This window comes from Ips typographus, linkage group LG11, assembly GCF_016097725.1.
Source record: "Ips typographus isolate SLU linkage group LG11, UJ_Ityp_2.0, whole genome shotgun sequence".
NCBI lineage: Eukaryota > Metazoa > Arthropoda > Insecta > Coleoptera > Curculionidae > Ips > Ips typographus.
Window position 1 is genome coordinate 7129014 of NC_138432.1, and position 24361 is coordinate 7153374.

General features: G+C 33.7%; 5 protein-coding genes across 6 annotated transcripts in view; 2 read left to right on the top strand and 3 right to left on the bottom strand.

The window, feature by feature from the left end:
* m (zona pellucida domain-containing protein miniature) overlaps positions 1–1936 on the top strand; it is a 28261-nt gene extending 26325 nt beyond the window's left edge. The window contains exon 14 of the mRNA XM_081989931.1: positions 713–1936. Coding sequence (XP_081846057.1) covers positions 713–956 — 244 coding nt within the window. The 3' untranslated portion in view covers positions 957–1936. The remainder of the gene's footprint in view (positions 1–712) is intronic.
* Positions 1937–2445: 509 nt separating this feature from the next.
* Positions 2446–12642, bottom strand: dy (transmembrane protein dusky). The gene is made up of 8 exons (XM_081989932.1): positions 12502–12642; positions 6862–6936; positions 5034–5235; positions 4746–4979; positions 4217–4609; positions 3967–4156; positions 3746–3910; positions 2446–3684 (listed from the first exon to the last, which is right to left on the bottom strand). Exons 2-8 carry the CDS (start codon positions 6904–6906, stop codon positions 3204–3206), a joined length of 1710 nt encoding a protein of 569 aa, XP_081846058.1. The 5' UTR covers positions 6907–6936; positions 12502–12642; the 3' UTR covers positions 2446–3203.
* A 4549-nt stretch (positions 12643–17191) lies between these two features.
* Positions 17192–18902, bottom strand: LOC145735837 (uncharacterized). The gene is made up of 6 exons (XM_081989946.1): positions 18652–18902; positions 18391–18595; positions 18163–18336; positions 17877–18108; positions 17498–17667; positions 17192–17448 (listed from the first exon to the last, which is right to left on the bottom strand). Exons 1-6 carry the CDS (start codon positions 18862–18864, stop codon positions 17219–17221), a joined length of 1224 nt encoding a protein of 407 aa, XP_081846072.1. The 5' UTR covers positions 18865–18902; the 3' UTR covers positions 17192–17218.
* Positions 18903–20172: 1270 nt separating this feature from the next.
* Positions 20173–21501, top strand: Karl (lipocalin/cytosolic fatty acid-binding protein Karl). Its single transcript, XM_081989947.1, has 4 exons — positions 20173–20589; positions 20643–20868; positions 21083–21173; positions 21231–21501. The coding sequence occupies exons 1-4, from the start codon at positions 20431–20433 to the stop codon at positions 21457–21459; spliced, it is 705 nt and encodes a 234-aa protein (XP_081846073.1). The 5' UTR covers positions 20173–20430; the 3' UTR covers positions 21460–21501.
* On the bottom strand, positions 21492–24355 carry alpha-PheRS (phenylalanine--tRNA ligase alpha subunit). 2 transcript variants are annotated; one of them, XM_081989944.1, is made up of 8 exons: positions 24196–24355; positions 23942–24143; positions 22956–23137; positions 22654–22894; positions 22320–22599; positions 22042–22180; positions 21865–21994; positions 21492–21815 (listed from the first exon to the last, which is right to left on the bottom strand). In XM_081989944.1, exons 2-8 carry the CDS (start codon positions 24141–24143, stop codon positions 21517–21519), a joined length of 1473 nt encoding a protein of 490 aa, XP_081846070.1. In that variant the 5' UTR covers positions 24196–24355; the 3' UTR covers positions 21492–21516. The 2 variants fall into 2 exon arrangements, with proteins under 2 accessions (XP_081846070.1, XP_081846071.1); XM_081989945.1 differs by having other exon boundaries at positions 23942–24149; positions 24196–24321.
* Positions 24356–24361: the final 6 nt, after the last annotated feature.

The window sequence follows — 24361 nt, forward strand, 5'->3', positions numbered from 1 at the left end:
ATCTTTGATTATTAAATTTATTCATTTAGTAAATTACAAACTCAATAGGTCACACAACTGTTAATGAATTTATTAGTCTGACTTAGCATTACGAGAATCTAACTCTTTAATAATAATTTGCTGTCTAAAAGTCTTCAAAATACCTTTATTTGGTAAATCATTGCGTTCCTTGCAAGTAATAATGATCTCTTCTTCTTGAATTTGAATTGCAAACACCTCCATCATTTGCTACGTTTTCCCTTTTAGAAACATTTGGCATTTTAAAGTTTCGTACTATTTCCATCACTATGTCCCTGAAAGGACACTGATATAAAGCTTGGCACTTAGTAAATTAAGTTTTAGAGCTTTATCCCACTGCGTGATTATGTTATGTAATGTGTGAACAGACAGGGTGGTTTTTTGCATTAAACCTAGTTTATAATTTAGGAAAAGTACAAGTTTTCATATTTTACACTGAGCTTCCTTCCCTGATCAAAGTGCATATTACATTACTTTGACCTTTTAAATAAATTTAAAGCATTTACGTTTGAATATAGTTTTAAATGAGAAGAGTCTTCTACAATACATTTTTTTACAAACCACATAGTGTTGGATACAGTTTTTCTTCTTAATGACAGTGTAGATCCTAATTCTAGAATAGTCTTCAACTGGTCAGTTACAGCTTGTTCTAAATTTTCAAAACTTAATCTACACAAAACAATAAAAATTGCAGGTATCAGCTTCAAAAAGAGCACATAGCCGCCCAACAACAGCAACAGCAACAACATCAAAACGGTTCAATTCCAATGAGTCTGTTCTCTGGTTGGATGGGCCTGAAATTGCTAAGGCCAGTTTCTATGGTGCCCTTAAAACGGCCAAAATCCAGCATGTCGGATCGTAGTGAAACAATGGACACATCCTTGTCCATTAACGCGTCCACTTCTAATGGAAAATTGAGCAACAGTCGAGACGATTAGATTCAGTTCGCACATTTACATTTATGGGTCAGTTTTAAGGGTGTACAGAACGTACCAAAGAAATGGTATTCGATTATGCCGATTTTTTCGTGTTGTTTGCATTTCACGAACTTTTACGGGCAACATGGCAATACTGTGTCGGTTTCAGGCCGCATTGTGTAGATTGTAGATATTTAGGTTTGTAACTAGTTTTTAAATGTACATAGTTTTTCAAAGATTTAATTTATTATTTTTTGACCTTTAAAACATTTTTGGGATTTTTATCAAAATGTTACGTCCTAAAGTAGCTAATAGTTTAGTTATATTACAAATCGTCGGTGTTGGAATATTTATCAGATTTGATATTGTTTTAGGGGTCAAAGATTTGATTTGACGTTAGTTTACTACTTTATAATACAGCTTAATTGTTAAAATTTGTAAAAATTTGGCTCATTGTAAGTCTATTTAGTCTGTAATTGTCAACAATCAGGAAATTCAAGTTTTTAAGTATTGAAAATTACAGTATTACATTTTTGTAACAATCAAATGTATTATTATTAACACTACTTTTTATGGGTTTTTAGATTAACGTAACAAACTCCCAGTAGTTTTAAGTAGTATTAGTGTAATTAATATACAATAACTTGTGACAAGCAAGTACATTGTTAAAAAGAACCAGAGTGTCTACTAGTGCTTTTTTTACTTATACAGTTATACATAGTTTATTAATCGTTACATTTTATATTTTTTTTGTTCTATTATTTATCATATAATATTCGGTTGGCAGTGGAAAAAATCAAATCATCAAAATTTCTGCAGAATATATATTTTAAGTAAATTTAAGGATTTATTTATGTGAACATTGATGTTGTATAATTATAGCGTTTCCTGTCTACTTGCTCATCACTTTATTGACTCTTGAAGAGGCTATTACTTAATTTATTTGCTACAAATTGTATATAATATGGGAAAAATAAATTAGGAAACTGTTTATTAACGTTTGTTATGTATTATTTTGATGTCCTATAAAGTATTCTTACAAATTTTGATAATAAATAAATAATAGACTATAGAGATACTTTTGTTTAAAAAATAAATGATTTGTATTTTTAATGACAAAAAAATATTAGTAGTTTTAGTTAATTAGGTTCCTTAACAATTTTCTCAAAATTGAAAATTAACGAGAAACTACCCCAAATAACTGAAGAAAATCAAGAGATATTCAAGATAACATAGAAGTTGTCAAATTTCAACAAAAATTATGTTTGTTTAAGTATTTAAGTACTGGTCTACTATTTAGGAATGTTAAGAATGAATCACTAGTAGCAATAAGTAAAATAATTTCCTAGTGTTCTACTTCCTTAATTTCAATTATAAGTGACGTAATTTTTGACAATGGCCAAATACCTATAATAAGATAAATCGGTCTTGTGACCAACTGTCAAATGTCACTTACCATTAAATTTCGCTCCATCGTGGTCGAGACCAAATTTTCAGTAAAAATACACAATTTTCTTTTGACCTTTTATTAATATTTGAACTTTGATTTACAACTCTCAGTTTATTGAAGATTTTTTTTTTTGCAAATAACCAAAACCAGCGTCAAATACTACAATCAAAGCGTACATTAAAATTACATAATATTAGACAGGTACTCAACGCAAATAAAAGGTTAGACATAAATATCTTTATAGTGTTTGTTTCTAATCAGTAGCAATAAATAAACCCACGACCTACCATATGTACATATATGTACAGGATGTCCCTGACTAATCTGAATGATTTGCCATCATTTTTGCGTTCAAAAATGATGGAAAGACACTCTAATTTGGACACCATGTATCTTAAACTTAAGCTAATACTATATTGTATACCCAGTAAACTTATAAAACTTGCAGCTTCCTAATGGGTAACTTAAAATCTAGACGCTACAAATAAATTATTGTTATTACAATTACTATAAGTTCCAGTAAAAATGGAAATACTTTTATATGCGTTATCACATAGTACAATTTATGTTGGCTGTTTGTACTGTTTTACCTGTGTTGTTGTTTTATATAAGGATTTCAACGGCACTGGCAAAACGGTGCTTCACGACTAACAAATAATATATTATCTAAATAAAGCTTGTATTATTATTTGTTTAAATACTTCTTGTTAGCAATGAACAGTGCAAGCACGTTAATTATTTGCGAAAAAATCAGTGATGTTTCATTTAATTTCACATTGTGTTTGCATTATTCACTGAAAAACCAGGTAAGCCCAAAATCACGAATAAAAACAACTTTTAGATGGCGCCACCGTTTTACCTGACACTTTTTGAGGAGTAGGAAAACCCACCCACCCCACAATTTTTTTATGGGTAAACGGTTTTAATTTTACACATAAGAAAGCGGACATCAAGCATGACGTCAACATAATTGCCAATAAAACGATTAGAGTGGCGGCAAAACCTGGAGTTGTCATACAAATCAAGCCGCTAGGTGGCGCCACTTGTTCACTGGTACCAGGGAATACCATAGTAGGCTCAGTTGTGGTGGTGTTTTCTTCTAGGGAGAAAGTCAGATCACCAGTGCTGACTACTCGGATTATCCTGTTTACTCCCACTTCAGTTTCTGGGTCGTTGCTTAAAGACCTTTTGGCTCTTCGTTCATCTCGAGGATGGAGGTAGTGGTCTAGCGGTAGAGCTGGAGGAGGACCATATTGACTTTCAGTGCCATGAGAGAGATCTAGGAGAGCTCCTGGATAGCTATAATGGAGATATATAAGTGAGTTAAAAGATTCGAAGTGTGTTAAATTGTACTTCTTACCCTCCATGATTACTACCATCAGAGCACTGATCCGGACATTGGTACCTGCAGATTTGAATAGTGCATTGGAAATGTACTTCCATTGAGTCAGGAAACTTGAACGCCTGGAAATGTGCGTAGGACAGCACAGAAGCGCTAGCTCCGAAGTTCTTTATCTTGGTAAATCTACAACCAAACACATGTTAGCATTTTTAGCAGATTTCAACCAGGAAAAGTGGTACCTGGAAACTAATTTTGGCCTGGTGACGCAACCTTTCTGATCCACCAGTTGAATAGGAGCTCTGTTACCGTCGTGAGCCATGCAATTTCTGACCAGCATATCAAATTTGTTATCATCATCCTTAATAGCCAATACCATAGTCATGGTTTGGCCTATTTTTACTAAGCCAGAAACTTCAGACGCCCATGGACCTATAAATATGTTGGTCATAAAAGTTTGACACAAATGTGACAATTTTGAATTCTAAATACCTTTTCCAACTTGAATTTGCATCCAACAACCCACATTATCCCCAGCAAAATCAGTCCTGATCACATCCAAAGTATCAACAGGGAACGGCCTGAAAGTCACCGACTTCTCGTACAAATCATGCCAAGTGCACCGCAATTTACGAGCTTTGTCCCACATTTCTTGCACTTGAGGATCGTACTGAATCACTATAATGTTCTCAAACCAGGTACCACTGCCACTCTCAGCCCCATAACCGTACAATCCGTTCTCGGTGTTTCCTTGAGTACCACAAGCGTGAATTCCAATTTCAAATTGAGCTGAGGTTCTACCTAGCCCTGCTGGTAAATGAACGCAGTGCACGTTGCTATAATGGCCTTTACTGAAGACGATACCGTAGAATGGTTTATCAAACGCTGTAAATAATGTTTTTCTATTAATGATAGTTTTACAGTAGAACAGTTTTCACACAGGACAGATTCTGACAATAAACACTTCTCTGAATTGTGAATAATATCTTGCAACTACTCAATTATTATCAACAATACATACCGATGAATACTTTCATCAAATTGCGCTCACACTTCACATCTAAAGATTGAATTTTTGGAGTATCAGCAGTTTGAACTGGCCATGTATCTGTAGAAGGTGGTGGACCATAGTTGTCATACTTCTCCATTGCTTGTTTTGGGGGTGGAGGCGGTGGTCCGTTGTAAGGGTTCTTGGTTTCGTAATTAGGCTTGTTTTTGTGAGGTTTGTGATTGTTGTAGAATGAACCTCCATTCCCTAGTGGCAAAAATGTTGCTAAATTTACCTCATAGTTTAAAAATGGTCACTTACCACGGTGAGGTGGTAGGTTGGGATTGTTATTCCTTGAAGGTGATCCAAATGGTAGCTTCTTCTGCGGTGAATCATTTTGGTCTGAAGATTCCATGGTGATTTGGTCTTTATTCATGTCTTCATCGATATTGTTAGAGGATTCGTCATGTTCGTCGCTGGGTACTGCTTCCACAACCTCCACTTCTTCAGTCACAGCATTTAGCTGAAAATTTCCGCATAATTTAGTTTTTGCAAAAACATTTATTGTTAATGTTCTACGTTTTAAACATGCTTACAAAGTTGTTAAAACTGGTTGTAAAATCGTTCCAATTTGACTTGATAATTATGTTTTTGCACATTCTCAATTTTCCAAGTTATTAATTTAGTTATTTGCCTAATGAAGATAAACAGCACAAGCTAACGATGCTAATTGGGACACGCAACTTAGCACATTGCAACCGTATATTAAGGCCTGACATTGTGTAATTTTATGGTTCAAGATTTGCATTTAAGATGTTTCAAATTGCATCTGTCGCTTCTAATAAGGCACCGTAAAATGACATTATTTAGCCCATAATGTATGGTAATGAGTACAGTTGTAATCCATTAAAATGTTCGATTGAATATCCTAATAAATAGCAATTAAATTTGAAATTTGAGTAGTGACGACCTAGATCCACACGGAAAATTTTCTTCCTATGTACGATCAGTTTAATTTGAGAACATTTCAATTGGTTATAACTGTATTAACTGTAAAATTATCATTATGATTCAAGACACTAGGAAAAATTTTCTGTTAGATGATTAGACCACACCTAGTCTATATCAATCTGAACATTTTTGTACATTATCATGTCATACACTTTTACTCTTAACTAGAAATTCCAAAGAGTGAATTTTACCACTAAGGTGGTGTACATGTAATCAAAAGCATCGTTTGCGATCAAGTGAGGCTGTATCATTAAATAATTTGTAAAACTGCGCTACTTATCATTGAAATCATCGTTTGCACAAAAACCCACCCAGTCATTCCATACATGGGAATTGTTAGAGCTGTGCTGCATACACAGGCAATTTTTTTTTTAAATTCCAGTGCTATTTTGCCTTCTGTGTAACAATTGTCTGGAACAACACTACCATAATATTGTGGTTGAGTTAAACTGTTATTTGAAGTTCTGATTTAAAAGAATCAAGTCGATATTTTAGCCCATCACTACTGTCGGCATGACGGCAAAGTAAATGTATGTTTGGGTCAGTTGTCGCCCAAAGCTCTTGGTCATAAAACCGTTATAGTCCGGGCCTGCCTGGGGTGTATTGCCACCCATATGCTTAATGTAATTTACCAGTCTGACAATAATATTTTCCTAAATAATAACCACTTTCCTGCTAGTGTACGTTGTGGATTTTCTGTAATAACAAAATGGTAGATTGCATAACTGGTCTATCAAACTAATACTTAGGATGATGAAACTTAAAAAGGTACCGCCGTCAATGTAGGCCTGGTAAAGATGTCACATCTCATCAGAAGATTAATTTCCGCTTTTTTTAGCGGCGAATTCAATTAACCCAGAAGGAGCTACACCAGTGGCGCAACTTCTAAAATCAACTTTAATACAACCTGTCCTGTATTAATGTGAACGCCACTGGTTAATTAAACACTCGATAAAACAGTGTCAGAGTACAAGTAAGCTTTTTCGTTGTGTGCTTTTTTTCTAGTGATCTTTGCCGACGGAATGTCAATTTTTGTGCCACTCACTGTGTCACTTGGGCGCGGTTCTGATGTTACTGTTAACTCTCAGATTAGAATTTCAAATTTTCGATTGCCAGTTGAATAGTAATCTACACTCACCCCTTTGGACAACAAGCCCATCATCAGCAAAATATACAATCGCATCTCCTTAGGCGTCTGAAGATTTACTTAAGGCTGCAAAAAAAAGTAAATTTAGTCGCACTTAGTGAATAATGAAAGCAAAATAATAACAGTAATTTACCAAGTGGTGTACGACCAGCTGGAGAGAGAGTAAAATATAATAATAAAAGTGGAATAGTGATACGTCATTATCCAATAAAAGTAGGTTTATTAAGCTGAAGCTTGAATGAATGAAATTATCGGCGAAAGAAAACCGTAAAGTACCGTAATTTTTTGTTTGTCAGTGTTAATGAAGGAGTTTCAGTGACTCTGAACGTAATCAGCAGGCATTTCTTAGGAAAATGATAAAATGACAGACAAAAAAAGTAAAAAAAAAAATAGAATTAGACGTCACATTATTGTTACTTAATTATAGAGTAAGAAGTTTCAAAAAGTATTGTATAAAACAAAGGTGGATGATAGACATGTCAGAAAGTATACATTGATAAAATAACTATGGATGGGTTCTTGGATTGTGGTCCATAAATAAAAATTTGTTAACATTTTAAAATTATTGAAGAGAAGAGAATTTTATAATTTTTTTTATCTACAAAATTGTGACAACATTTGCTCAGTTCTTCCAAAAAGTACCTAAATTTATTTTAATGTTATTTCTAGAAGACTTAATTAAATAATAAGCGCCTGGATTTAAAAAAAAAAAATACACCATTTTTGAATCTTCTTCAAAGCTTCAGGAAAATCTTAATAAATGCTTTTTAACCTCACTAATAATTTCTACAAAGAAAGATAATGAAAACTTTAAGAATGTTGTTTACGACATTCTCAGTTGCTTCTTAATTCAATAGACTTTTAAATTTACTTAGAACTCTAAATGTTGTATTCTATGTATTCGAATATAAATAGGAAATAAAAATCAGGGTTTTACTTAAAATTCTAAAGTTTTTAGTGAAAACCAGGTTAAAAACAGGAGTTGTTAAGTGCCTTATGCAAAGTCAAATGACATTTTGTTATATTCATCAAATAGAACAAATACTTTACAATACGGATGTATAATTTTTTCCTAGTTAGTGGACTAAAGAATCCCGTACGACGGTACTTTGCTCTATTAATATTGCAATTACTTCAGTTAAGAGGGTTCAGAAGTAAAAAATAAAATTTTCTGTTACATAAAGAAGCAAAGTCAATACAGGAATTAAACTTTAAACTGTACATTTTCCAGTTCCCCGTTACACAATTGTACTTCATTAAGTCCTGATTAATTTTAATGAATTTTTATTGTACCGTTTTCAAACAGTAACAATAAAATTTGAAAAAGTAGCAAATTACGGAAAGCAATGCCATAATTTTCACCATAGACGAACAATTAATCTGTAATAGAGGTTTGTGTAACGATTTAGCGGATATAAAAGTGTGTAACACAGACATAGTGACTAGTTTAAGGCGTTTCGCTGAATCAATTGATGGAAGAACAGGATTTTTGTAGCCGATGGTACTTCAACATACTTAAAAGAAGTATAGTGACATTGATAAGACCTGATCTTAACTGGAGTTACCGTTAGGCGCGTAAAAAACGTACCGTACGTTGCCTAGACGCGGCGACAAATTAGGAAAATCGTATATATTTTCTGGAAAAAAAGCGCAACGCAAAACTAGGGCAACTTATTATCATCACACTTTTTCTGAGCGATGTTTGTTGGTCACGGGAGCCACGGAAAACTTTCGAACTGAGCCATTAAGTCGTAAAATTGTTTCGTGGCTTCTTCACTACCTATTAAAATCACGATTTCCATGACCTTTAGGTAGAAACAAAAGATCGTTAATTTTTTCAGTGACCTTTCACACTTTTTTCAAACAATTTTATTAGATTTTCATCAGATGTGTGTCAGTTCTTAAACACTAAGTTATAAAATTTCTAAGTATGCAAACATATACAGGATGTTAAAACTGAAAAATGTTTGAGTTAGTGATGAGAATGTGCTCAATTGATTTGGTAGGAAAAAGGAGATTACTAGGTTGACTAAAGAGACACTAATAAATTATGCAAATTTTTAATGATTGTCAAATATTAGAATTTTTGGTTTCCTGTCCGACATTTATTGGTACAATATAAAAAACAATACCTTAAATTTAAAAGTCTTGTTAATTTCTTGTACCAACATTTTGTATGAATAATGTATTTATAAACAATAATCAGCGAGACCAAACCCAAAACTGGGAAATTATGTCAGTGGGACAGGATGACACTTTCGTTACATAATCTATTTCCATAACTTTCTTTAACAATGGATTTGTCTGCAGGAGTTATGATAAACAATTAGCGTACTGACTTATAGACAGAGGATATAATAAATTCAGCTTGAATAGAATTAAATGACTCAATTCAAAATAAATGGCCAGGCAAAACTTTATTACGTTACTCGACTATGAAGCCATTAATAATGACTTAAGACTTAATGTCTGACATTAAATGTGTATTATATGCTTTAAGTTTAATTTATATTACTCTGGCGTGAGAAGTCCTACTTAATAATCTACCTTAATGAAGACTAAATAATTCGCTAATGTGTTGATCTATTTTGTTTAAAAAAAGGTAAATCTGCCTGTAAAGTTTAGAAAAACTCATACAGCCTACACGTATATAACTTAGCTGATTCTTGGCCTATTGTAACAATTTTTCCCATCTGTAAATGAAAGTTTAGTATACTGTCTTAATCTAGTTAATTCGTTTTTTAAACTCCAAAGAACTAATTCATAAATAGCGTATAAATATTTTGCAAATTTTTTACATTGCAATTTCTATTAATAGCCATGCCGATAAGTCTTAAAAATCAATTATTTATGGACTATTTCATTTTTCTTCCATATAAAATGAACGCAGTATCCTGTAGGTTATATAATACCTTTTTTGTTGACTATTAGGTATAATATAATGCATTTACATGCAAGGATATGCTGGTCATTAGCAAGCAACAGATGAAAAATAATGTTTCAGTTTTTTTTAGCCAAAAACTATTCCTACATTACTTACATCCATTTCCTATTCCTGACATAATTCTGAACGAAACTACTCACCAGAATAGAAAATTGCATCTTAGTTTAACTAGTTAACTTAATTAACATAAACTTAAGGAAGAACTATTTTAGTGACTTGAAATTCATAACACTTCTCTTTTCATTCGTAAAATTAAAAGTAAAATAACGATCATTCCCACCATCCATCAATATCACATTTTTCCTACTGATTACTAGACATTTCCTACTCAATATGTATCCGTTTAACACGAGTTTATATTCAAATAACACTTAATACAGACCAATACATTCATAAATTTAAGCGTAACTAATCAATTTTAATAGCAAATAACACCGTTAATTGTACTTCCGCTAAGATTAAAATTAACTTCTCCGGGAAGTTTATGGGCCAAAGCCACGTTTAATTGTTCGAATTTCAGGTAGTAACTAGATTGTAATAAGCGTGACGTTTGTGTGTGTTAAGACCGTAAAATCACTTTTACTAAATACATACAATTGAATAGTGAACACTTTGTATATACATGTAATTGGACAAATAATGGAGAAAGTGTTTGAAAATCAAAATGTGTGGTTGTTTTTTTTTTAAATGTCAACTTAAGTTTGGCAAATTGACCGTTTTTTGACAGAAACTGTTGCCTTAAAACGCCAGTTTAGTAAATGTAAGATCATCTAGATCACACAAAAAAAAAGTATTAGTATGAAGTAAAATAACGTTGGAGAGTTCGATGATCGATTAGGTCAGAAACTTCACTAAATTACAAAATTGTGATCTAACGTAAAAAAGATACTTGACAATGTCAGTAATAATAATTTTTTTATTCTTGAAATTACTGTAGTAATAACTCTTGATGTGCAACGTTTGCGTAAATCTCAATCTGCATAGTGATTAGTTTGTGATTAATGAAAAATTGCTTTTTCTTGACCAATCACTACACAAATACTGCACATACTACCGAAATGTGTACAATATTGTGAACCACACATCACTTCAGTATCCGGTATTTCCGATGCTAATTACACCTGTAGTGATTACAAAAAGACGGCCAACCGTCTGCGTTATACTCAGTCGGTCAGCAGGTCATTACTTTGTTGTATTTAAAGACCATCTTCTCGGAGTCATTAAAATCATTCTGACCATTAAAATTTCTTCAGGTGTGTATTCCTTCCACCCTCAGCCAAAGCTTTTTTTTTAAAACAGGACCTTATTGGTGTGGCTCAATTTCACGGTTTGTTAGAGCCAACTAATCCAAACAAAAGCGTTAGATAGATTGATAACAATTGAATTTTCAACTGAATAACACTGCTAAGGCAACAGTGCAAACATCAAATTATGACAGCTGAAGATTGCTTTCCGGTTATGCTAATTGCGTTATAGAAGAGCAGTTGGGTAACCAGGTTGGTCACTCCCATGGCCATGGTCAAGGTAAAAACCAGTCAATCCGTAACCCAATTTTTATTTCCTTTACACTACTAACACAACTGATTGAATGAATCTTAAGTTAATCACGTAAAAAAAAAAAAATCACAGAATTAATGAATACAATATTTTCCCTGCCATGGGAAAATTGATCAACGATGATTTAGAAAGTAAAAAGCCTAAGCAAATTTTATTAAGCCTAGTTAAGTTTAACGGTATTGGTTTTGTTAGCCTATTATCGAACCATTCAAGTCATAAATGGCGGGACAAACAAGAGTACCAGACTAGACAGCTTCATACTTTAAAAAGCGGGTGTAAAGTAGGTGTTTACGCACCGATCTTAATTACAACTCGGTGCGGCGTCATATCAACGTCGCGTTAACGTCCTAAGCCGTTTATTTACTGCTTGTAATGTAATTGGTAATTACTTGGTGTTATGTAGTGATATGATATAATTAGTTACTAAATGACCGAATCAACAAAGCAGTATATTAAGATAAATAAAATACTAAAAGAGAAAGCTTTATGGTATATACGCCCATTAAAAAATAACAGTTATCAGCAAGAACCAATGTTTTCATTTGCTTCTCAAATTATCAGAGAAAAACATAATATGAGAATTATGAAGGATTTTATGAAACTTCTCTATTTTACTTTAATATTTATTTGTTTGTATGTAATGCTCAAAGCAATTGAGCTTAACAGCTCTATCGGTAAAACATTCTAACCTGCCAATTATTAACATATTTACCAAAATAATTCAATTTGTTTGTGAGTCTCAACAGTTGCTTTTAAAAAAATTACAGAAACCTCTATCTACTTCTGTTAGGGTCAGTACTTTCAGTTTAGAATAAGTTTATTCGAAGATGAAAATACCGGCCCTTAACAAAAAAATTTTAGCCCTGCACACATTTGCCAGTAATGACTTTGTTTCTAAGCTACAGGATGTTGAAATTTAAGGAGTGGTTTAAATAGTAACAGTTTATTGATATACGTTAGATACCGATTGCAGAGAAAAACAAAATGTTGCACATTAGATAATTGCCTAGTTTAAAACACATTGTAAAGTTTAATATAAAAAGGTTTATACAAGATAAATCCGGACATCCGGGAGGGCACTCATCTACTAATAAATACCTACTGATTTTGTTTAAGTCGTTGGTACTTACTTAGTATTGACGAGGTGTTCCCAAAATTCCTCAATTCGAGTAGAGAGGAACCACAGTACCACAGTACCGAAACGAAAAATAGTAAAGCCCGATCGCGATTTTTTTACGTCGACCGGCAAAATCACTATCGCTTCGGCCTACTTGAACGATACCGTCGTATCTGTAGGCAACCACCGGGTATCTAGATGATGATAGAGTTTTCTTCTTGTTTTGTTGATGAGGAACGTTTTAAGAATGGAGATCCACCTGCTTTGGGACAGAAGACTCGGTCAGCAGGACCGGCCGCAGGGGGTGGGGAACGGCAATGCTCCTGCTGACCCAGACACGCGCTGGACAAGGTGATGCGACATGGCCTACAATGTGTTTACACTTCCTTCTATTTTCGCAGCCGATGCTGTTACTGATCATCATTATGACGGTGTATTTACTTAATAGTTCACTATTCAAAGTAAACTTTTAAACAAATCCCCAATGATATTACAGTAATTGTTCTCAATATAGTTTAGTTCAACTCAACTGACGGTTACGTCATCATAGAAGTTTCTTTAAATATCTAACTTCTCTGTCATAGCTAACCCAACCTAAATTTCTCTTAAAACCAAAACGACAACATCATTGAGTATATAAAAAAATCTAGAATGACGTTTTTTGCCATAGAGGTAAAAACAAGACATTTTTAATCAATTTTATATTTGGACACTTGTTCAATGATTGGGACATACTGTTTATTTTTCACGTAAATAATTTCTTTACTAAAAGCATAAGCATGTTAAAAGCAAAATCTTCTATGATCAAATATTTCAGCTATACTGCTCAGACAGAGTGTCACAAACTTTGTAGGTAATATGCCACGTAATTTAAATTTATTAAAGTACCAAATTTTCCAGTAGATCGATTATTAAAATTTGTTGCTTTCCAAAACAGTAAACTTGATGAATTTGATATATCCATGTTTAGTTACCAGTGTATTTTGTGGTTAGTTGGTTAATTATTGTCAGTTTGACGGTTAAAAAACTCCAGGACCATTCTGAAAGTTCCTTAGACCCCTAAATGCCACTGAAAACCTTATTAGAAAAGCCAGAGCCTTTAACAAGTGTCTTTAAACTTCTCAGAGTTATTTTAATTTGCCAGAGGCCTCTAGGACCTATTTGAAATTTTCATAAACCTATAAATGTGACTGTGAAAACCTTGTAAAAAGTACCAGAACCCTCTACAAGTGTCTCAAACCTTCTCAGAATTGTTTAAATTTGTCAAAGACCTCTAGGACCATTTTGAAAACTCAATAAACCTTTAAGTGCTACTGCAAACCTTCTTAAAAGTACCAGCGGCCTCTGCAAGTCTCTTAAACCTTCCTAGAATTGTTTTAATTTGCCAGAAGCCTCTAGGACCATTTTGAAAGTTCCATAGACCTCTAAATGCCACTGAGAACCTTGTTAAAAGTGTCAGAGCTCTCTACAAGTATTTTAAACATTCCCAAAATTGTTTGAATTTTCCAGAGGCCTCTAGGACCATTTTGAAAGTTCCATATACCTCTAAATGTTACTGACAACCTTCTAAAAAGTGCCACAGTTCTCTACAAGAGCTCTAAAGCTTATAAAAATTGTTGTATTGGAAAACATTGATTTGGTCATATACATCCACTCTTCCACAATTCATCAAACTATAAATGCATAAAAATTACAAACTGTCAGTAAAAAACGAAAAATATTTTGCTATTTCTAAAAATGTCAACATGCTGCGTTTTATAGCTTTATGCTCTTAAGACAAATTTGGAGATTATAAGGACATGCCCAAAAATACAAGCTAGTTTAAAATACAGAACATTTAATTTTTACAAAATAAAGTGTATTACATGCGAAGCATTTTTTATTAAAAAATATTTTTGGGTTATTATTCATAATCTTTGAAATACAAACTCGAAGAAAAATCATACAATGTAAAAATATTGGTAAGCAAACACATATAGCTGTTATATTGAGTGATTAAAAAATACCTTAATGGAAATCTGCATCTCTGGCAGGATTCTCTTTAATATGCAAAAGAATAGTTTGATTATAACTTTGCACAAAACAAAGTTTTGAAATTTTGCTAATGTAATAATTTATGTAGTATCACGATTATCTAAAAAGGATTAACAAAACTATAAACTATCATTAAAAACCTAAAGATAAACCATCTTGTTTAGATGTAGAAAATAAATCAGAATAAACCACAAACAGAATAGAATAACTGTGCATTACGGACTTACTTTAACGAGGATAGGACACATGTGTTCGTTGTGTGGATTAATAAATATGCAGGAAATTGTAAATTTACACTCATTAATGAAGATGATATTGAACAGGAAGTTTGAATTTAAGTCGAGATTTAGTGGATAATTATACAGAATTTCTACCTACAGGATGGACGCAACCTAAGCCATATTTTAAATAAAGTGAATTTATCTATGTGTGTGCTTTTGTTGGAAGAACATGATTTACTATGATCTGCAAATATGTGATTCACTCATCATAATAAATACTCCTACATAAATTATTACCGCATATTTAGCTATAAATCTAAATGAAAAATACTGAATGTAACATTATTGTGGTAAGTTTTACGTAACGAGAAATCATGGTACATCGCAAATCCGGCTGATAATCGCTCACCTGCGAAAGAGAAAGATGGCAGAGATACGAGTTTCAGTCAATCAAAAATTAAAACTCAATGCTTTAAATACGTCTGATGACCGCCTTTTTTTTTCAGCGTTAATTATGTGGTAACGGTAAATTTCTTCTATAAATATATAGATTACAGATGTTTGTTTGATTCATTATTGTATCTGTCTCATGGTAAATGGTAAAACTGATCACCACTGACTCTCAAAATCAAATTTTGGTTTTTTGAACTGGCACGTTCCAATGGGGAAACCAATCAAGAAAAAATAACGGTCAAGGTATCCAATACGTCATCAGCGGGAATTCTCATTAGCAAATTTTAAACTGTATGACCGGCCTTTCTACAATAATTACCTCAAATTACGACCGATCTGGAGACCCATTATAAATCATCTTTTGGGTTGAAAATTGCCGGGAAGAAATATCGATAAAACGTTATACCGATCGATTGTTCAGTGGTGTATCACTTTGATTTATTTTTGCAGTACTTTTAGTTTTTTTTAGTTACACTTTCCTCGTAAGTGTTTTAATAAACCAACTAATTCTATAGTTAAAAGTAATTTTTTTTTATATATGACAAAAAAAGTACGTCACTGGAAGTAGTTTTACCAGGGTCAGGTGAAATGAGAAGATTGCGTTCCTTCTTCGCTCTCGATATTAAAGAGGAAGAGACCACCGAAAGTTCTGATTTGAATGCAAAAATCGCCGAAGAATGTTGTCGGACTACTTGCCAAAATTTTAGACCGCCGAGATGTCAGCTCTCAGGTGATACAGGGTGATTATGATATACGCAAGAGCGTGTGAAAGGTTACGTTGCTCGGGAATATCTTCCGAACAATCATCAATAATTCATGGCTCATTTTGCATTGTTTCCATCAAATAATCAGTTTTCTTTCTCCTTGAAATCGGCATACTTAAGTAGCATACAAATGTGTGGAAGTTTTCGCTTATAAAATAGCTAAATATCATTAAAATTGACACACCTGTTGTCTTCTTTAATGAAGGAAAATTGATTATTTTATTCTAAGCACCTACGTGTGTAATTAATCAAATTGATTTTTTTTATTGGTGTGTGATGATGGCTTTATCTTATTTAAAGAAAAGCCAGAATGGTCAGTGTGATTTTGTTTTATTGCTCAACCAAAAGCTTTTGGCAGTAAAACTCCACCAACACATTCAAATTATATTGGAGTAGCAATTTTTGACAAAAATTAACTAATCGCTGTTAATAACACTATTAACATTTTTTTTTGTTTGAAGTGGAATTGGTTTTATAGTACCAGTTTTGCTAGAAAATCAAACTATGTTGGCAAATTACTGATTTTCCCCACTAATGGCAGTTGTAAAAGACAAACACAGCAAAGCTTTTTAACTGTCAAGAATTCATTTCCATAATGTAGTGTTATGCGTTGCCTTCATTATATGTATAGTTAGTGTTCTGGTTTCCAAGCCCTTGAAGATGTTCACTACACGGTTGATTATTTTCATTTACCTCCTCAAGCAAATTTAAATTCACACAAAATAGTGAATTTAAATTTGCAGTAACCTAGTGACCGTAATAATTGTAAAATGTGACATATGGGAGCTTGAACACGTTAATTATTTTGCCACTGCGTGAAAGAAAAGGAAAAAGATTTCCACTTTCTTACCGGGTCAACGTAACGAAAAAAAATGCCACAAACTAGTCAAAAAAATCAACAACATGTAGGTAGTAGGCATAAAAGAAACCAAACAAACAACCACGGAAATAATTATACCTGGCGGATTGTAACTGGGCGTCGAATTCCACCTTATTGTTTGCATAAAACCAGAGAAGAATACTTATACAGTGTGTTTGTCAACGCGTGTCAAAAGAGGTCAATTATTTAGCTTCAGTTAGTTGCCATTCAACAATTAAACAAAAATTTGAAGTAAGATGGATATACTATTAAGAGGCAATAGTCGGTACTGCCTTAATAATGAGTAGGTAAACCTAATCTGATGCTAATTGGCAACATGTGTTTAGCGTAAAAGATTTGCTCCAAAAACAATTAGTTCCCACAGTATATTTTCCAAACCTAACCACCTGAAGTGGTACTGCCACCAATGCTATGGTGGCTAATTTTAAACAAATCAGATGGTATAAAGTACGGTGGATTTAAACTTGGTACTGATATGCTGTCAAACGCTGATGGCGACTTTTTGGGTTTAACTCTACTTTTTTCAGCTCTTTTTTTGATCATATCATCAAAAACTGCTAGTTCTGCATCGTAAATTTCCTCCACAAACACTTCTCTCGATACCATCCCTACAAAACCGAACTGAAAATTGTTTTGAACTTGTATGTTCAAGCACACCTTCATCGTTGACTTCAGGATCACCATTGTAACTGCATATTCCTAAAGTTTTCAATCCTGTTTCAAATTGTTGCAACTCGACAAATCCGGTTTGAAATCTGTCCATTAGGTCGAACAGTTTGTTGATGTGAATTTTGTCGTAGAGTAATGGCGGCTCTCCCAAACCAGACCTGCAAAATAGAACAACTTGAAAGTAGCGTCTTCATCTGTCTGACCAGTTAAAAATTTATGTATTTGTGTGTTTCAGGCACTATCTCTTTACAAATGGTGTCAAAACAATTCGCAAAGAACCAGCTGTTCTTTGATTAACACACGATTCGCACATATGGGAGTGAAAACATATAGTGCAATATTTTATTGTTGTGATTAGTTAGTTCACCTGTAAAGTAAACTTTGATTGAGCAAACTGAGCATAAACTCGATAGGATTTTCAGCTTTAGCACTCAACATATGAGCAACAATAAACTGGAAACATTCAAATATCTTATGCACTCTCAAGTAACGCTGAGCTTCTCGCACAGGTTTTGATGTTGAATATTTAAAATCATCTACAGTTTCCTCGGTCTCTACTGCAGGTTCTTCTTCAAACTCTTCTGTAGCAGCCTCAAGTCCTGTTAGTATTGAGAGTATTTCATATCTGCATCTAATAGGGCTGAACTAACTACCCATTAAGTAATCCAAACGTTTTAGTTGATCAGTGCCACGGTCAACATCAGTCTTATAGCTGACGTCAGTTTGAGTTACCAAATCTGTACTTGTTGTGGATGTAGAAAGTTCAGTGCCTTCAACAGTTTCTTTGTACTTATCCACTTTTCCATGGTCTTCCAATTGAGATTTTCCTTTATAAACTTGGTTTGGTTACTTCAGAATATTAGTTCAATTGCAACTCTCACCTTGAGCATCTCGCCATAATTTTTTCAGTTCCCATTTCTTTCGTTCCTCATGAGACATTTTAATCAATCTTTGGAATGAATCAACATTTCGCATTCCGAAGCCAGTAACAAGAATAGAAGCTTCACGTCCAGGACCATCATCTTCGATCGTGGACTCTTGTTTTTTCAACACTTTCTTTTTGGTAAAAAGCTCACTTTTATCAATCTTAAAAACGAAACATTTAAGAAAGTGCACTGTAGTGCTAGTGAGAAAAAAGTTACTTCTCGTCGATCAAATTCAGCCTGGGTGGGTTTAGAGTAAGGATAATCTTGGAAGTAGTACTCTTTGGTACGTGGTAATTCATGGATGGAACCATCAGTTTCCTTCTGAACGAAGAGATCATAGTCAATTATGTTACCTTCTTCACAGCTCAAGCTTGAAGCAAGTGATTGTCTAGGGGTTGAACCTAAAGAACCTTGAAACTGTTGACTCATTTTATTGATAATGTCAAAATTGTCAGATTTCAAGTAATTTTACCTTAAATTGATTCACAATAGAAAATAAAGGTGAGGTTGGTATGTGACGTAGTTCCTCAATAAAAAACCGACATAGAAAATAACGTATTCGGTTCGCAATGTGTGAAACCCTGGCTGAATTCGAAATAAGCCTAAACTAAAAAAGTTTTCTAATAAATTCCATAGGCTAGAGTAGCCAATTGACATAAAAACATATATTTTGCATATCTCACAATCGACATCTAACCGCAAACTCAATAACGTTTCGACGCATTCCCAATAATCATTCTGGTCGGTTCTGAAGTGGAATTTGTACGTTTTTTAGATTTGAAGGAAAACAGCACCAGAAGTTGGCTTAATAAAGAACCTGTCCGAATGGGCGAAGACGATATACGCATGAGGAAATAAAATACTAGGTCAGTAAGATGGTCGGTGGCAGCCGCACCACGGCGAAGAATGTCGACTGACCTTGACTTACAGAAGAAGAAGAGGCTGTACCGAGAGCCTGAAAGAAGAAGTGGCGGAAGTTCAATTTGACGGCCCCCCGTTGCAAAAAAAAAGACTTCGCAGTACCCTGGGAAAATATGCGCGAGTTGCCGAATTGGCGAAGAGATCGGTAATCGGGTATAATCAGTTTGGCCTGGTTACGTGGATGGTAATAATTTTGGCGATACGATTATAGCTTCGTATTTCGTACCATTTAACCATCACACGTTCTTTTAAAGAAAAATACTCAAATTTTCAGTGTGAAACTTAGTAAAAGTGGAAACTTCATTTTCAACGCCTTGTATATTCGAAATTTCTTCAATTTCAGTTGAAATATATTTTTTAATCTTTATATCATATAATGAACAATTTCCTAATCACCTATGGAATGATAGGACCTATAGGCAGAAACATTTTTCCTATGGGTGGCCCAATAGTAAAATCCAGTTTTGAATATGAAGTCCCTATATTTATAATCTATACAATTTTGGATACATTTTGCTTCGCCATCCTGTATATAATCGTGAGTAGCATAGTGGCTTGATCAATACATGCCCGGATCATAATGAGACATTTTAAGAAACTGTATCATTTTTAGAAAATCAAACATTTAAACTGATTAACGCCAGATTTTTGCTTAATGGACCATAAGTTATCCGCTATCACTTTTAACGGCGTTCGAGCTAACCAAATAAATCAAATTCCAATTAAATTATTCAAATTAGAATGCTATCAGTTACGATGAAAGTGGGTTGTTCTAAATATCTAAAATAACGTCTACCGTTGTTATACTTGGATTTTTAATAGTTAAAATACAACCATAAAAACTGTATTATAAATTCTGCTTAAATTGGTGTTATTCACACTTCAATATTCGCTAAACTGGAGCTATTTAAAGAATATTCATATCAATCATGACATTGTTTATACGTCGCGCATACATCCAATAATGTTTAAAATAGTTTGCTTGATCTCCCACACCATGAAGATAACCGCAGAGTTCGTACTTCCCTTCTGGCATGTAAAGAATGATAATTTCAAACCAGCAAATCTGTTTAAATGAACTACATCGACATGAATGTGTTTTTCTCAAAGACACTCTTGGCGATTTTTAGTGCTATACTATTAAACACATTAACACAATCCAGTCTAACCAGAAAGGAAGACAAAACAAAGTGCCCTAAAGTGAAAGCAATCAGAAACTTTGACCTGGAAGGTGTAAGTATGTACCAACTCAAATTATTTGACCATGCTGAGTTTATGAATTATAGTTCCTCAACAATTGGTACGTAATCGAATATTACGCAAGTTCAGAAGAAGCTCTAGCCTACAGGTGTATGCGAGCTGAATTCAGCATGTCGTCACCCGACGTCATTACCATGAATTTCACCTATAGTTTCACTGACGATCCGTTGAATGAACAACTACTAGGGAATATCACCTGGAGTATACCCAATCATGCTGAACCGGCTCATTGGACACATTCAGAAGACACATGTGAGTAATACATTAGTGTAAAAACTAATACAGTCTCTTAGTGCTTTATAATATAGGTGATTTTCTAGTTGGATTTTTATTAATCTGGCCAATAAAGTCATGGTAACTATTACTAAGGCTAGTATGCAGTATATAGTATTCTTTAAAGTTGTAGAGCATACACTTACTCTTTCTTTAAATAATATTATGCTGCATTTAACTAGAGTTTTTTCAGATGAAGGAATTTACAACACGTATGTACTCGATTCTGACTACACGTCCTGGGCTTTACTTTTGCATTGTGCTGAGAAATCGAAAGTACCAAGGTACTTACATCCTTAATTACCACCAGAAAGTACCTAAACTTTTTAACAACATTTCAGATATTTGTCCAGCTTCATTATGAGCAGAGAACCCACTCTAGGCATCAACGTTATATCCTACTTACGCGACAAACTCCCACGTTACGATATTGATTTGGGTTTCATGTTTAACATGACCCAAACAGATTGCAACAGCACCAATTTGGAAAACATACCTCCATCCTTGTTGGCTAATATGGATAGAAGCCAGATAGGGGATAGACGGCATCCAATGAAACACATTCATTAGGTTAAGATGTTGTGGAGAATAATCATACTACATAATTTAAAACTTGTTTAATTTTTGCTACTTTTCAAGCCTACAAATGGGACTTTTTTGCACCATCTCCAAATCAACTTTAGGTCCTACCAAGTCCCTTATATTGTTGAAACCGTACTTGATCATAGTGGGTCTTTCTAAAGACAATCCCCAAGCTATAACTGTAACTTTTTCGGGTAAACCCATAGGCAGCAACATTTCCGGACGGAATATCCCAGAATTACCGATTTCAATCCATTTCCCCAAACCTGGATGGAAACAGAAGATTTCCATGCTAGGTTCCGTGTACGGATTATACGCTGGTTTAAATTCCAACTGGGTAATGCCTAAAAACACCTTTAATTTCCAAGTTGAGGATTAAACCTAAAAACATACCAAGCTTATTGAAAAACTCAGCAAAAACACCAATCAAATCTCCAAGTGTCAAATTGTAATCAGCTATAACTCCCTCAACTTGATGGAATTCAGCTAAATGGGTAGCATCAAGAGTTTCATTTCTAAAAACCTAAAAAAAGCTTTAAAAAACTCCTTATTAAAAGTGTAAAACCTCACTTTATCAATGCTGAACAGTTTAATTGGCTTGAATTTTGGTTGCTGAGCTGCTTTGTACAACATTCTTGCACTCACAGCTGTTGTGTGGGTTCTCAGTAAGTTTTTCTGAGCTTCTTTTAATTGCCAGTCATAACCGTATCTACAGCAGTTACAGCTTATTAAAATAGTAATAAGTGCAAGTACAAAAAATCAGTTATATAAAGATGTACAAAACAGTTAATACAACATTATTAACTTATTTTTTCATATTAAATAAACAGATAAACATTAGTGTTTACCCTTGTGATCCATAACCACCTTTGCTATGCACCTTCTTAACCCTCTTCAGATAATCCTCAGGGAACTTAGAGCTAGTCTGAGGGTCTGAAATAAAGAAAGTGTCATGGGCATCCCTGGCAGGGTGCTGTTGTGGTTGAAAGAGAGCGTCAAAATTCCAGAAAGAATTTTCAATGTAATTATTTGTGGGCATTTCAGCAAAACCCATCTCCAAGAAAATTTGGCGAAACTCCGTCCTAACTTTCAGGAGAGGGTGGAGAAAACCAGCTGATGGAGGTGCACCTATGATTTATTAACACATGGAGTTATAGTTTTCTAGTTTGTTATTAAAAGTACCTAAAGCATCGAAATTGTAGTCTTTGAACTTCAAGTCTTTCCAGGAACCATTTATCAACATATCTGAAGTCAAATCGGTTTCAAGTTTGTTCAATGTCAAACTGAATTCAGGTCCTTTTTTCAGTACAAAACTTTTAATAATTGATTCTTGAATCAACTTTCTTTTTTTATAATCAGCTTTTTCCTTATCACCCAAATCCCCATGTTTTCCAAGAGTTACTAAGTTAAGATGCTCTTGAACCTTATCATTGAAATAAACAGTTAACAAAACTGACAAAAACTGTTGAATTTTCTATACCTACCAAGTCTTTAATTTCAGGCACCTTTTTCTTGACCAAAGGCGGATTAACTGCTTTGTCAACCAGAATCCATCCATTGGACATTGCTTTACTGAAACCCACTTTAGCATTTGGTAGCTTCATCAGGTCTGTTTGGCTGATGCCTGACTCTGGTATTGCATTGTAAATACTGGCTTCATGACTGCCTATTAAAACACACTTTCAAGTCAGAAATTTAGTTAATCTGTATGTATAATTAAGTAACAACATTTTTGGCAAACCAGTAGTTGGACATAGCTAGTTTTTTAGAACACCAATAGAAGTGTTTGTCTTGAAATCTTCTTAAATGCTGAACATGACTTAAATTTCTTATTTACTACAATATTAAAATAATAAATAATATCAAGTAATTAACTGTATTTTGTAAATAAGCATTTGGTTGTAAAGTTTTTTTAAGTAAAATTCTAATGCTTGTGCATACAATGATTATAAAATCTAATCAAAATAAACTGCTATTAAATTTACAAAAATATGAGTGTTTACACAGTTAAACCTGTACACTGTAAAACCCCAAAAATTCAATGTAAATACTTTTTATATTGGTTATAAACTCATTGCAGCATTAAAAACTATAGATATTGATAATGATTATTTTGTAAGTACCTGCCACATTTACAAAAAAATGCATTCTAGGAAATGATGCAACAATTAAAAATATCATATAATACTTGACTAACCCAATGTTTTAAATACAACATTCTAAATAGACCAAACTGTAATTATTAACAACTTAATGGACACATCACAGTGGTATTGTAGAAAAATCAAATTTTTTCTATTTTACAGAAGTAACAGCCTGCTAAATGTTCAGTACTGCAAAGCAATTCTAATAAAACACTCACACATGTTTGGTCAAAATTACTTGATAGTTTCTTCCTACTATTTTCAACCTTGCCTTAATATAGTAGTATCAACTAAAGCCCCAACTAATGAACACTATAAGAACCTACCTTGACTAGCAACTAACTTTCCTTCCTCAGTGAGCTCAATACTTTTCTCACTGACAGGATCTGCAGACACCAGATCCCCATTCGCCTGGATACTTTTAAGTGCCCCAATGACTTTCTGGTGGTCTTCATTGAAAATTTCAGCTAACTTAAGGGTGTTCACTTCAGAATGTTCTGACAAGTACTTTAATATTCTTTCAGCCATCTAGAACTGATATATGAGCAGTTACACGTAAAGAAAAATATGTACAACTTACTTTGCTTGCACTATCTCATCCAGATCCAGAATGTAGATATATCAAATAATTCTCAGGTTTAAATAGAACAAATTCCGCTACCACATACGGTATTGAACTTTTTGAGGTTAGAATTCTGACCAACGCTGTCATAATAAAGAGGTGGCTGCTGATTGGTGAAAAAGTT